Raw genomic sequence first — 14,133 nt, 5'->3', positions numbered from 1 at the left:
ACTTTCACGCATATATGTATGTGAACAATTGTGTTTTTAATACCGACAGATTATGTCTTTCTGTTTGATTTAGCTCAAGTCTTCTTTTCTTCATGTGTCCTTGACGTATTGCACAAGCTTTAAGAGAATAATCAATTTTAACTTAAGTTTGTTTGCTTATATGTAGTAGGTGCATCAGTGTATTTTGTGCAACATACATTGCGCAACTCTTAGATTTTCTTTAAATCAGCTTCTTTTTTTTCTTTTTTTTTTTTACAAAGCACAATTAATTATGGTACCTATTGAATGCAAGTATATGTAAATGTTTGTGCGAGTGAAACAATCCTGTTAAAGGATATCTTTCTAAATAATAATGGTAACACTTTACAATAGGGTCTCATTTGTTAACATAATAATCAGTGACAGCCTGTCGTTATTTGGATTTGATTGATTATTCACACATGGTTTTCTCCATTCTTGTCTCAGAGCCACCATAGAGGAGACGTATTCAAGATCAATGACCAAACTGGCCAAGACTGCCAGCAACTGCTCTCAGCTAGGGTAAGTGTGTGTGTGTGTGTGTGTGTGTGTGTGTGTGTGTGTGTGTGTGTGTGTCTGAGGGTTTACAGGACCAGTGGGTTCATTATGAACACCATTTTAATAATGTATTTATAATGAGCTGGAAAACCTGCATCATTTCAATGTCTCTCAGGCTTTATTCATGAAAGCCAAAGTTCATTACCTGCAAGGAAAGAAAATGAATACCCACAGCTGTTCACTTACCTGCCTGGAACATTTGTGAATCTTTATTCTATATAAACTTTATTCTGGCAAGCTTGCTGTACTTTCCCTGCTAATGGGAGACATATTGCCAGTCAAGCGAAACTTCATAAGCTACTTCAAAAAGATCTGCAGGAGGAAAGCAATTAACTCATTGTTATTGCTATTATGGTCCTGAAATAGCCAAAGTTTGTATAATAACTATTTGCAAAATATGCTAGATGCATCCAAATGAAAGCTGGCTTTTCACTGGCCTGCGGTGCTTTATTTCAGCCGAACATGATTTTCAGCCCCCCCCCCCACATATCATATTGTCAGTACCGACATTATAGTGCCATTAAACCTTGCACAGAGCTGTTTCCATTAAAAACAACCAGGACCAGAGGATAAATCTGATATCGAGACGATAAACAGACCTTGGTGTTAAATCACAAATCATGTTTAACACATTTTAATGTTTTATTTGAACAAAGTGTGTTGAGTATTATGCACTGAGAAGAAAATGAAATGGCCATTTGTTCCACAGGACGTTTGCGCCGGTGTGGGATGTGTTTAAACAGTCCACTGAGAAACTGGCTGCGTGTCACATGGAGCTGGTCCGCAAACTGCAAGAGCTCATCAAGGAAGTCCAGAAATATGTGGAGGAACAAGCCAAAAATCATAAGAAGGTATGGGAGCTGCCGTCATCTTTGGTGTTTGATTAATATCCATGTAGGTTTTTGCTCATAACATGCTACATAGCAAAGTATGAACCCAATTTCTCTGCTAAATGAGTCTGTGGTACACATGTCATTTTTAAAAAGGTCAGAGGTCTGGTATGTAATCGCTGTAAGATACAACTTTAAAGGGTTTTTCTGGTGAATGTCACTCTCACATCCACATTTCAAAAACAGACTATCATCATATGAAATGGGGATATAATTACATAATAATAATAATAATAATAATAAATAAAAATGGTCTCCTGTATATTCCACTATTAACTTCATATCTCTGAAATGTTTGTGGATGTCTTCCTCGTCCTCTCATGGAAATCATTTGTCAACTATTACTATTATTATTATTGTTATCTCAACAAAACAAAAATAAAAAATAGTAATGGATGGTCTCTAGATAATATTAATTTATATATACAGTATCTCACAAAAGTGAGTACACCCCTCACATTTCAGCAAACATTTTACTATATCTACTCAAGGGACAATACTATAGAAATGAAACTTGGATATATTTTAGAGTAGTCAATGTGCTGCTTGTATATCAGAATATATATTACTGTCCTCTGAAAATAACTCAACATACAGCCATTATTGTCAAAATAGCTGCCAACCAAAGCGAGCACACCCTAAGTGAACATGTCAGAACTGTGTCCAAAGTTCAATATTTTGTGTGAGCACCAGTGTTATCAAGCACTGCCTTATTCCTCCTGGGCATGGATTTCACCAGAGCTGCACAGGTTGTTGCTGGGATCCTCTTCCACTCCTCCATAATGACATCACGGAGCTGCTGGATGTTAGACACATGGTGCTTCTCCACCTTCCACTTGAGAATCACCACGGGTGTTCAATAGGTTTCAGGTCTGGAGAAATACTTGGCCACTCCATCACCTTCAGCTTCCTCAGCAAGGCAGTTGTCATCTTGGCGGTGTGTCTGGGGTCGTTATCATGCCGTTCGGCCCAGTTTCTGTTTTCAACTTCAGTTAACCTCTGCTTCTGCAACCTCTAAAGCAATGCTGGCAGCACTCATGCGTCTGTTTTTGTAGCCAGCTTCTGCACCTGACGCACAGCACGAGGACTCAACTTCTTTGATTGACCCTTGCGAGGCCTGTTCCGACTGGAACCCGTCTTGGAAAACCTCTGTATGACCCTGGCCTGTGCTGTAACTCAGTTTCAGGGTGTTACCAATCTTCTTATAGCCTAGGCCATCTTTGTGGAGAGCAACCATTCTAATTCTCAAATCCTTAAAGTTCTTTGCCATGAGGTGCCATGTTGAACAGCCAGAGGTCAGTATGAGAGAATTGTACTCAAAGCACAAATTTTAACTGCTCTAATACAAGATACAACAATTTGTATGGTCCTGTCAAGCAGACAAAAACATGAACATGATGAATAGGACATGTGGCTTTGCATGGTTAAACGACGTACAGCTATTATCACTTAGGGTGTGCTCGCTTTGGTTGGCAGCTATTTTGGCAATAATGGCTGTATGTTGAATTATTTTCAGAGGACAGTACATATATACTGATATACAAGCAGCACATTGACTACTCTAAAAAAATCCAAGTTTCATTTCTATAGTATTGTCCCTTGAGAAGATATACTAAAATGTTTGCTGAAATGTGAGGGGTGTACTCACTTTCGTGAGTATTATATTTATCAAATAATAAATAATTCATAATAATTCATAAACTAATAATTGATAAATATAAATAAAATTATTAGTTTATGAATTATTATTACTTATTTATTATATGTATTATTTGTATGACTGTGATAAATCTTTTTTATGAAAGGAAAACAGGTTTCTGTTTTTTTGTGCATGTGCAGAGGAACAGTGTTTGATAGCTTACACAGTTACAGAAAAAAAGAAAACCATGACGACTGGGCTGATCCTCTTAGTGTTTACTTTTTTCCTCATGTTTTTTGTTTGGCTCTTTAAACTTAATGCATTTGTGTCTGACTCTTTGATTGTGTTAGCAAAACTTTGTCCATTTCATAGCTAAAATGACCATTGTATTACATTCTAAAAGCAAGACATTTAGGGCTGTGAAAAAAAACATATATATTTTTTTTAAAGATGAGAATAATACTCAAGTTCTTTCTGGTTTCTCTGACTTTCTAGTCAAAGGAGGAGGTGGCGTCCACTCTGGAGGCTGTGCAGAACATCCAGAGTGTGTCACAGGCCTTACAGAAGAGCAAAGAGAACTACGTCAACAAAATGCTAGAGCAAGAACGTATGCGCAAAGAGGGGGCCACACAGAGAGACCTGGACAAGGTACACACACAGACTTGTACATACATGAATGGCAGCCCAATAGTTTGGAATCTGGAAGGTGTTTGGAAGATGTCTGAATGCGTACATTTCTCTCTGTCTGGTTTGTGTTATTTGTTTGTAGGCTGGATTGAAGGTCAAGAAAGCCACTGAGTCCTACAAGTCATATGTGGAGAAGTATGCCACTGCGAAAACAGAATTTGAGCAAAGAATGACAGAAACCGCACAAGTAAGATGTTTGTTGGGGTTATTAGAGTTTTTATGCAGCTTGATCTGAATTAACACACACATGCTATTATACTAGCAGCCTAGTGTATCATAAAAGGTGTAAAGATTAAAAGGACACATCAATTTAAAAAAAATAATGTTCATGGATAAATCATTTATAATAAATATGGCAATATTCTTTGAAAAATAAGAATGATCAATTTTGATTTCATGGTTTCACTTTAAATTAGTAACATTTACATTTAAGATTATTAATAATTTTAATTTAATGTTTTATTTAAAAAATGTTTTTCTCAAAATTATATTAATATTGTATTTAATTTCTTTTTTGTTTATTTTATACATTTAATTAATAAATAATAGTTTTATTTTTTTTATTAAAATTATTATATTTAAATTTTTGTCTTTGTATTATATTGTGGTACACTATCTTTTTTTTTTTTTTACCTCATCATACTGAAGACTTCAAGCTCACATCTTGGGTACAATGTAAAGTCTTTTGCTTTAAATTCAGTAGCGTGGTCAGGAAACACTGTAGCCCCTCACCCATCCCGCACATACACACTTAATTTCCCAAATCAGAGCCATCAGAGTCCTCAAACATACAAACCTTAAGCTCTTTATTGATGTTTCCTTACATGATCCACACACACATGCACAAACACGTTTTTTCCCTGTGGTCACACATGCTCTGACTTATGCTGTCATTATCTTGTTTCCGCTCATTTCCTCGTCTTTTTCTCCTCTTCCCCTTAAATCTTCTAAAACCCTACTGTCAGTCTGAGAGGAGCATAAACAGCAAATCAGGCATGCAGCCATCCTTGACACACACACATCCCACATGCACGCATACATATTCATTTTCAGTGTGTTTGTGCGTGTTACACGCTTAGCTTCTCAGACCACCCAAATAGGCAATTCATAGAAAATTTTCTGGTCTGATTAAGTATCATTTCTAACATCTGCTTTCAGCTTCACATTTTGAGACTGACTAAAACTAGTATCCAGTATTATCCATTTTTAAACTGCTTTTGCACTGTTTCAGAAAGAAGTTATTTAAAGATTGTGTGTGTCTACAGAAATTCCAGGGCATTGAAGAGGAACATGTCATACGTATGCAGGAGATTATCCATTCATACTCTCAGTCTGTTGAAGAGACGCACATACAGATCGGAGAGGTGAGCAGACAAACATGCACACATTATTACTGCTGGCAAAATGTTATTTCAAGATGCTGCCTGAACTCATTTGCATCGTTACCAGACACTTTCTTAATCTAGGAAATTATCCTTGAATTTATTTTATTACAAATTTGCACACACACACACACACACACACACACACACACACACACACACACACACGTATATATTATATTATATATATATATAATTTTTGTAAAAGATGCTAACAACCTGCTAATGTCCTGGGAGTTTTTTTTTTTTTTAATATTATTTAAGTCCTAGAAAATCAATTTTTCTAGTTGTCTAGAAAAATAGGTTTAATCTGTTAGAATTTTTATTATGAGTCACTTAAATTGTTTTTATAAATTCTTAACCAGTAGTCATGAAGCAACTGGAAAAAATGATGAAAATTCAATGGCGAAAAAGTGTGGGAACACTGGATTAAGCCTATGAGATCTGGCTGTTGCATCATCTTTTAGCTGTAGAGGGCGTCAGAGACCCGTAGACGTGCAGAAGTCAAACATGCATGAATGAACTTCGTAATATAAGGCTGTCTGATCAATCTTTCCTTATCTATGATCAATCCTATTGCCACTGATTCAGAGAGAATTATAACATTTGTATTCCCCTTTATTCATTGAAATGCACTTCCATGCTGAATTCACACAATCTCATTCCTACACACCCACAGCAAACGATCTCTGTTAGGCATTTACTAGTTATTGACCACAGAACTATTGCATGCTCTGGTTTGGGCTTCATCCTAACCACACACTCTCTTGTATTCAGCTTGAGCCTGAAAATAAATAAGATTTGAGGTTTTTTTTTGCTGTTGTTTTTTACTGTGGTTATTATGGTTATATTGTTTCTGTGTGCATAAAAATGAATTAAATCCTCTTTCAAGTGCACAATTTACTAATGCAAAAGTTGGTGTCACTGTTCACTTGTACATGAGTTTTAATAACTCAATATAACAAAGGGTTCTAGATGTGAAATGACAGAGCAAAAGATGGAACAATGGCATGTGTCTTTGAAAGAAGAGATGAGGCTACATTTTTTAATGAAATGGTGCATAAACCTTTTAAGACAGACTGAACACTTCACAAGCTATGAGAGAGTTAATAGTCAATGATTTTAGCATTTTAGTTCACAGTACATTAACTAATGTTAACAAAAACAATTTTTGTTTTTAAATAATGTAGTAGTAAATACTGAAATTAACATTAACTAAGATTAATAAATGCTGTAGACGTATTGTTCATTCTTAGTTCATGTTAATTAACGAAGTCAACTAATGTTAACTAATTAAACCTTATTATTTTTTTTTTCTGTTTTCATTTTGACCTTAAAATAATTTTGTTTGTAATTTTTGTTAGTTCTCTTTTAAATATCTATATCTATAAAGTTTTTATACATTTAGTTATTTTAGTACATCAAATTAAACTAAATGAAAATGGGAAATATTGCCTTGGCAATTAGCTGAAATAAAATAACACTTTTTTGAACACTTTTTTTCAAGTAACAAAACGTTTTAGTTTTAGTTATATATTAACTATAACCATTAACCATTTTTCAGAGCTGGTTGGTTTGGTTAATGGTTTAGAGGTCTTTATTGGAGTTTTTTTTTTTTTTAATTGCTTTGAAAAAAATAATAATACTTGAACCTAGACCACTTACACGTCTGTGATGTGATTCTGCTTCACAGCGAGCATCATGAATCACTTTCCTTTCACCCCTCCTTAAACTAAAGGATTTGATATACGCACACTACACATGCTGTCAGTCAGATCCTCTCGTCCACAAACAGGCAAGGAGATGGATGCTAATTTGACAAACATTTTTATGAATTTCTGTATGTTTATGACATGAACTAGAACATCTAATGTACTAGGAATACATCAACTGTAAAAAGAAAGCATTGAGTCAGTGGTGGAGATTGCATTTGTCACCATCCCTCGAGGGCTATAAAAACAAAGACAAAGGAAATAATGTCACATCCTCATTGCGTGCACTAGCTCTCAACCTTCTCCTCCTCCAGATCCTTGATCTTGCTTGCATGGGATACGGCTCAAGCGCTGGTAATGTGATGAAGCACTGCCTGAGAGTGAAAACAATTAGAGTCCAGGTTTATGATCATAATACATTTTGTAGTTTATGATCATAAGGCCTTTGTTTCTAGGCCCCCTTTGTTCAGTGTTTCAGATATGTGCTCTTCTGTTGCCATTGTTAAAAAATCATTTAATTCAGGGATTATCAATGCGGTGTTTTCGTTCAATTGTAAGACAAGGTGCCCAATAATTGATTGAGCCTAGGAAACAGGATTTTGCAGTTTAATACACTGCTTTTTAAAGGGATAGTTCACTTTGAAATTAAATTTTGGTATATTTTAGCTTACCTCAAGAGCATCCAAGATGTAGGTGTCTTTGTTTCCGCAGTAGTTTCAATTTTGATATTTTTAGGTCAAACCGTTCTTGTCTGTCAGTCAAATAATGCAGGTCTGTGGTCACTGTCTCAAAGAGCATGCACAGAGAAGTCCAAATTAAACAATTCCCCATTGTAAGTACACATTGATGGCCTAAGACACGAAACGAGCGGTTTGTGTGAGAAAACGAACAGTATTTATATCGTTTTTACCTCTACACAACCACGTCCAAGTGATCTGAGGGCGCGCGCGCTTCCTGGTGTGTGACGTGTGCGCGCGTTCTGGCTTAGTCTGCGCAAGCGCCGGAAAGTGTACTAGAGGTAAAAACGATATAAATACTGTTCATTTTCTCACACAAACCACTCGTTTCGTGTCTTAGGCCATCAATGTGTACTTACGATGGGGAATTGTTTAATTTGGACTTCTCTGTGCATGCTCTTTGAGACAGTGACCATCGACCTGCATTATATGACTGACAGACAAGAACGGTTTGACCTAAAAATATCAAAATTGAAACTACTGCGGAAACAAAGACACCTACATCTTGGATGCCCTTGAGGTAAGCTAAAACATACCAAAATTTAATTTCAAAGTGAACTATCCCTTTAAATAAATATATGTTTAAATAATTATATATTATGGCAATAATATGTTCAGAGATGTTCACGTTTGAAATTTTCATACTGGCTTGTATGTATGATTTGCAACATAAATACCTTGTTATTTAGCGTTCACTTCATGCTATGATTATACCATCAAATGGCATAGAGTCCGCTCTGAAGAATAAGCAGTCCATGACCTATTTTGACCGGTCAAGTGGCTTGAGATGCAAATGCTGCCATTGCTGAACAAAGTCTTGGTAGAGTCGCCCTCCATTAACAGTCTGATGCACTTTTGGTCTTTCTTGGCTTTTTAATTGTATCCTTTGTATCCTTGTATAAATGGCAAGGAATAATCGTACATGTCGTCTGTAGGAGAAACCCTTGCATTCTTCATTATTGGGATCATGTCAATCTTTGTTTTGTTCAGACACAAATGTGAGGTCACAATAAGGTTCATTAAAAAAAATAATTTTAATCCAAATTCTAACAGTATTTAGACAGACGGTTAATGTTAATTTCACATGCATTAGTACTTTTATACCTACTATGTCAATTACTAAACATTTATTTAGCATTGTATGGTTATCAAATTCTCTGTTAAGCTGTTAAGCAGTGCAAGTAGTGAAGAAGGGCATGTAATCTTATGCATATGTTTTTTTTTTATGTTTTTTTTATTGTAAAGGTGCAACAAGAGTTTGTTAACAACATGGAGAACACTTCCGTCGAGAGCCTCATACAGAAACTGGCAGAAAGCAAAGGAACAGGCAAAGAGAGACCAGGTAACGCAGCTAAATCACACCCACAGCATTAACCTCTGGCACCAAACTACTTTGCTCTTGATTTTTTTAACAAGACTGGTCATAAGTTCATTACCAACTGACCAATTTTTTTTTTCTTTTTGGGTGAGGGATTATAAATGAGTGTTAGGCTAAACAGTAAACACACTAAGAGTATGTTTGACTTGATTGCTGTAGAATAGTGGAGTCAACACTGAAGGATTTGTGGAGCTCTGACCCTTTACAGGGGTTTTCAGCCCAGGTCTCAGCCAGCGCTGGCTGTCACATGCTAACGCTAGCGTCACATGCTAAGTGGAATGTCAAACTCGCCCACCTTTACACGAGATTAAGCCACTTGAGATTGATAGGGCTTGACACGGCTACACTTCCCCCTGTGCGCTTGCTATTTTTCCTCACTTATCCCTCCGTGACCTTTCATTTGACCTCCTGCTTCTCCCTCTTTTCACAGGGTGGAAGTTTTTTCACATTTCACATAGAGAATATAATCTTGCTTAAAGCTAAAGGGGCGTGGTGGAGTATAATTACACTGGTTTAGCCAGCAATTACGTTAACAATATAAATGTTGTCCTGGATTTTGATGCTGGATTTTGCCTTTAACAATGCTTGACAACTTTTTCCCCACCCAGCGATGTTTCAGAACGTTACTGTGGTGTTTGGGGCGGGACTATACGTTTTATTCATCCAGTTGCAGAGTGTTTGGGAAACCATTTTGAAAACAATAATTTTTCTTGATTGGTGATGCCATTGGCACAGAAATTACACACTTTAGCTGTAATAACCTGTTTTCTTACCACTTTTATATTTACTATATTATATTATCAGTGGCCAAAATTCTTATATAAATAATTGTAAATAATACATATATTAGCATATACGCTGCTATTTAAAAGTTTGGCGTTGGCCATTATTTTAAAGTTTAATTTATTTCTGAAATATATCATTCTGATATACTGATTTGATGCTCAAGAATCATGCTTTTCTTTCTTATCATTATCAATGTTGATAGTTGTGTTTTTTTGGAAACGTGATACCTTTATTTTTTTTCTATTTCAAAAGCATTAATGTTAAAATAGCAATCTTTTGTAACATTATACATGTCATTATTGTCAACTTTTAATCAGTTTAATGAATCCTTAAGTATATAAAAAACATACTGTCCCCAAACTTCTGAATGATACTGTATGTGTGTGTATGTATATAATATGCCATACACAGGTAGACCAACTAAACCATGTATGAATGTATAGTGACCCCCAGGGGTCTAGGCTAAACCTTCAGGCTTTTGGTTGCCCTCCATTTGTTTTGACAGCAGAATTAATTGAGACTAAAAGCTGTTTTGGTCAACAAAACATTCCTTCCCCCGTATCAAGCTGTTCATTAGGGATTGCGCCGCTGTCAGAGCAATAACCTGTGTGGCACGCTGATGAAATCAGAGCAGCCCTAACCAGTATATAGAGAGAGAGAGGTTGAACAAACTTTGTACCACGGAAACAATCCCGAAGTGACACGCTGGGCTGTGGGGAGGTTACAAGAGCAGTTCAGCAATATCCAGCTGGGCTGTGAACTGGTCGCCAGCCAGACACGCAAACTCTCCTCTCTGCATGCTCAACATATGCAATTTTATAAATACATCCTCCGTTAATGCATGACTGCATGCGCCTCTCATATACAAACACGCAAGTGAATGAGCACTCACAAAAGCACACATTTACCTAGCAATCCAAATAAGGACATACCTTAAACTTTTTTTTAAATAAACCTATATGTAATTACTTAAGTCGCACCCTAAACGAAAACCGACTTGACAATTTTAGTAAACCTTTTTTTTTTTTTTAAGGACATTCCCAAAGGACCGTTTTTGTTGGATTTAGTTAAATTCTGTCAACATTTTTCAGCAATGTTTTCCTCAAAGTATTGCTAGAAACCCACACACGCATAAATACAAACACATGCGTTCATGTAAACGAAGCAGTCTGTCTGTTTACATGAAATTAAACAAAACCTAATACCCTTTTTCCAGATTTAGATGGTATTATTGTGTCTAATGTTTGGATTTGTGTGCATAAATATTGTTAGATGGAGCCTGGAAGTGTTGTCATTTGCACCGTTCCTCGCCATGCCATCACTTAATTAGATGAAACTTTTTCCTCAGGCCTGCAGCTGCATGGAAATCTTCGAAATCAATCTTCATTGTTCGGTTTTGACAAACTTGCCGAATGTTGTAATGAATAAAAAAAAAATACAGTTTTGTGCGTGTTTCTAATTCGGCTATTATTTGGAGACTATCAGTAAATCTGATAAAGCCTCAATTTGCGAATGTCCTCAAAAGAAGTTTTGTTTTTGCTTTGCTTTTTTGTTCGTTTTTTCGCTTTAGCTTAGGTTTCATTTTATTTTGAAGTTATTTTGCAGTAATAGTTTTTGTTTGTTTCTTTCTTTCTTAATTCTATAAATGATATAAATGTTTTTTTCTGAAAGTTTATTTATTGTATAGAATTATTATATTTAACTAAAATATAATCTTTTATATGTCCCTAATAAGACCGTTAGGTTAGTGTGTGTCTTTGTGTGTGTGTGGTTCATGTGTGAACATCTCTCATCAAATCAATTTTGTTCTAAGAGTTTAGTGTGATTTTAAACTTTCATTATTCATGTGTGTGTGTTTGTGTGCATCTGTGTGAACTGAGAGTGTGTGACCTTTAGTTTTGATTGTGTGATCAGAGATGATCTTAAATAAACAGGAAGAGAGTGATGAGAGAGTGAAGTGATCTGGTGCAGTAGAGTAGATCAGTCATACTGTATCTACGTCAGTGTGATGTGTGTGATGTGTGCCTGCCGTGACCGCTCTGAACGGTGCGCATGAGGTCCTCTGACGGACGCTGTTCTCCAGGGAAACTCTATTGAGCCGCTTGAGTTAAATATCACACGCTTTTGTTTTTTCAGGTCAAGGCATTTTCTGTGCAATGAAAATAGCACCCCGGGCTCTCTTGCTGAGGTCTGGTTGTAGTAAAATGCTGTCTTTCGTTTTCTTGGACAAGCATTAGCTTTTACGCGCATTAACACAAAAGAAAACCCGCTCCAAAGGGCTCTTAGAGCACTGAGGGGCATCTCTCCTCTCTTTACGGCTAGTCACGAAAGCACAGGATGAATATTTATATGCTGTTCAGGGTATTTATTGAGAATCTATAGCCAAACTAACTGGGGTTAGTAACGGTGATATCAGATTAAAATTAGATTTCATTTTATTCCATATTTTGACTTCACTCTGAAATAGAAACACATTGTTAGGTCATGACTGCAAAAGCCTGATCAGCCAAATACAGTGAAAATGGTAAAGCAGAGTTTGTTTGCTTAAATCCGTTCATCCCTATGTGTCAGTGTGGAAATGGGTCACGTTAAAAGTGTAAAAGCTTGGAGGTAAATATGCAAAATTGATGAGCAAGAAATGAAGCGTGCAGTTTGTTGTTTTTTTGCAGCCGTCTGTGTGTCATTTCACTGCTATATTAATTCATATTTTCAGTGGAGACTAAACAGCATTTGACTAAGTTCTATATCAGTGCTGCACATCATTGCATTGGACTTGTGTATTTGTTTGATTTCTGAGGTTAAAAACAGAAGTGCTTCCAGACATTTGTTTGGGTGTGCATCTGTTAGTGTGTGTTGCATGCTGGCTGTGAACTTCGTGCTCTGGCTTAAAAGTGAAGTCAGATTGTGCTGATTGCCACAAGACCCATTGATGACTGTACATTTGTTTACCAGAGAATCTGACCAATGTGTGTCTGTGTGCCTTTTTTTCTTTTTCTTTTTTCTTTTTTGAGGACTTAAGTACAAGCATTGGCAACACCTTATTTTACAGTCCTGTAGTAACAACAGTAAATTATGCATAATTACATGCAACTAAACCTATACCAAACAAACACTATTCCTTCTGTAGTAAGTACATGTTAATTAATTACTCGGTACTTAAATGTATAATTACACTGTAATTGCATGGACACCTTAAAATAAAGTGTAACCGAAGTTTTTATGTAACACTGTAAAAAGTTTTATTATTACATTTAATTGTATTAAAAAAACATTTAATTACAACATATCATAATTCTTGAATTCAAGATACTGTAACAACATCCCTTCAATTATTTGTATTTGTTTATCTGTTTTCATTACAGGGCCCATCGAATTTGAGGAATGTAATGTCTCGATCGCCACAGAAGGTCTGTGTGAATTAATTTGTGTTTATTTTTTGTCTCTGTTCCCATTTTTTCTTTGTTATTTATATATATAGATTTATAATATATTCTTTATAATAATTCACTCTGAATTTTAGTTTTGCAGCCTTTGCTTTTTATTTTAAAGGCGATGTACATCTGTTTCAGATTTGTCTAGATTTGTCTAGATTTATTACAATCATTGCTGTGTCTGTTTAGGTGCCAAGCCCAGAAAAAGAAAAACCTTTGCCATACCAGGCCGACGAAGAGATAAAGACACAGATTCCACGTAAGTTTTTCGTAATATTATTTCACTGTGTTCTCACTTCTTTTTAACACATTTCTTACTGAATTTTTAAGCAATTAAACTTTTTAAACTAGATTCTGAAACTTACCATTCTTATTATTTTGTGAGATACTTATTTGAATTTGATGTGACAGAGGAAGATAAACATTTCTTTCATCGGGAGACAGAGGTTAAGATAAGAGTGTTTTAGTATTGATCATTTTGTCATTTGGAACAGTAGGTATTGTGTTTGACTAATTGTAATGTTATTTTTGCATTGTAATTTTGCAATCTCATTCAACTTTTTTCCTCTGTTTTGAATAGTGAATCAGCTGAAGTAGAAGCGGTTGTGAGTATATTTATGCTTATTTATATATAATTATTAATTGAATGTATTTGCTTATTAATTTTATTCTTATTATTGGAGAAAATAATCAGTATTTTTAATGTTTGAATTAATACAAAACTAAAGGTGTTTTTCTGAAATTTCATTATATGAAACTAATTTTCTCATCAAAGTATACTCTTTCTGGTTATTTTGGAGTAATTCCATGCGAGTCGCACCCACAAAGCCTCTTTTGTTCATCCTTCTTTCAGAACGCTTCCAACGGAGCTCCCCCGGGTTTCTACGGTGCTATAGATCTTCATAACGCCGTGAG

General features: G+C 35.6%; 1 protein-coding gene across 4 annotated transcripts in view; it reads left to right on the top strand.

Annotated features, from left to right (window-relative positions):
* Window positions 1-14,133, top strand: part of fcho2 (FCH and mu domain containing endocytic adaptor 2) — a 48,411-nt gene that overhangs the window by 13,384 nt on the left and 20,894 nt on the right. For all 4 annotated transcript variants that reach the window (XM_081366437.1, XM_081366436.1, XM_081366435.1 and 1 more), the window contains exons 3-12: window positions 466-540; window positions 1,286-1,427; window positions 3,601-3,753; window positions 3,875-3,979; window positions 5,058-5,156; window positions 8,869-8,965; window positions 13,150-13,194; window positions 13,408-13,477; window positions 13,799-13,823; window positions 14,072-14,128. In XM_081366437.1, coding sequence (XP_081222563.1) covers window positions 466-540; window positions 1,286-1,427; window positions 3,601-3,753; window positions 3,875-3,979; window positions 5,058-5,156; window positions 8,869-8,965; window positions 13,150-13,194; window positions 13,408-13,477; window positions 13,799-13,823; window positions 14,072-14,128 — 868 coding nt within the window. The remainder of the gene's footprint in view (window positions 1-465; window positions 541-1,285; window positions 1,428-3,600; window positions 3,754-3,874; window positions 3,980-5,057; window positions 5,157-8,868; window positions 8,966-13,149; window positions 13,195-13,407; window positions 13,478-13,798; window positions 13,824-14,071; window positions 14,129-14,133) is intronic.

This window comes from Scardinius erythrophthalmus (assembly GCF_964197995.2).
Source record: "Scardinius erythrophthalmus genome assembly, chromosome: 5".
NCBI lineage: Eukaryota > Metazoa > Chordata > Actinopteri > Cypriniformes > Leuciscidae > Scardinius > Scardinius erythrophthalmus.
Note: the sequence above shows the minus strand (reverse complement) of the source record. Positions and strands in the feature narration are given on the sequence as shown.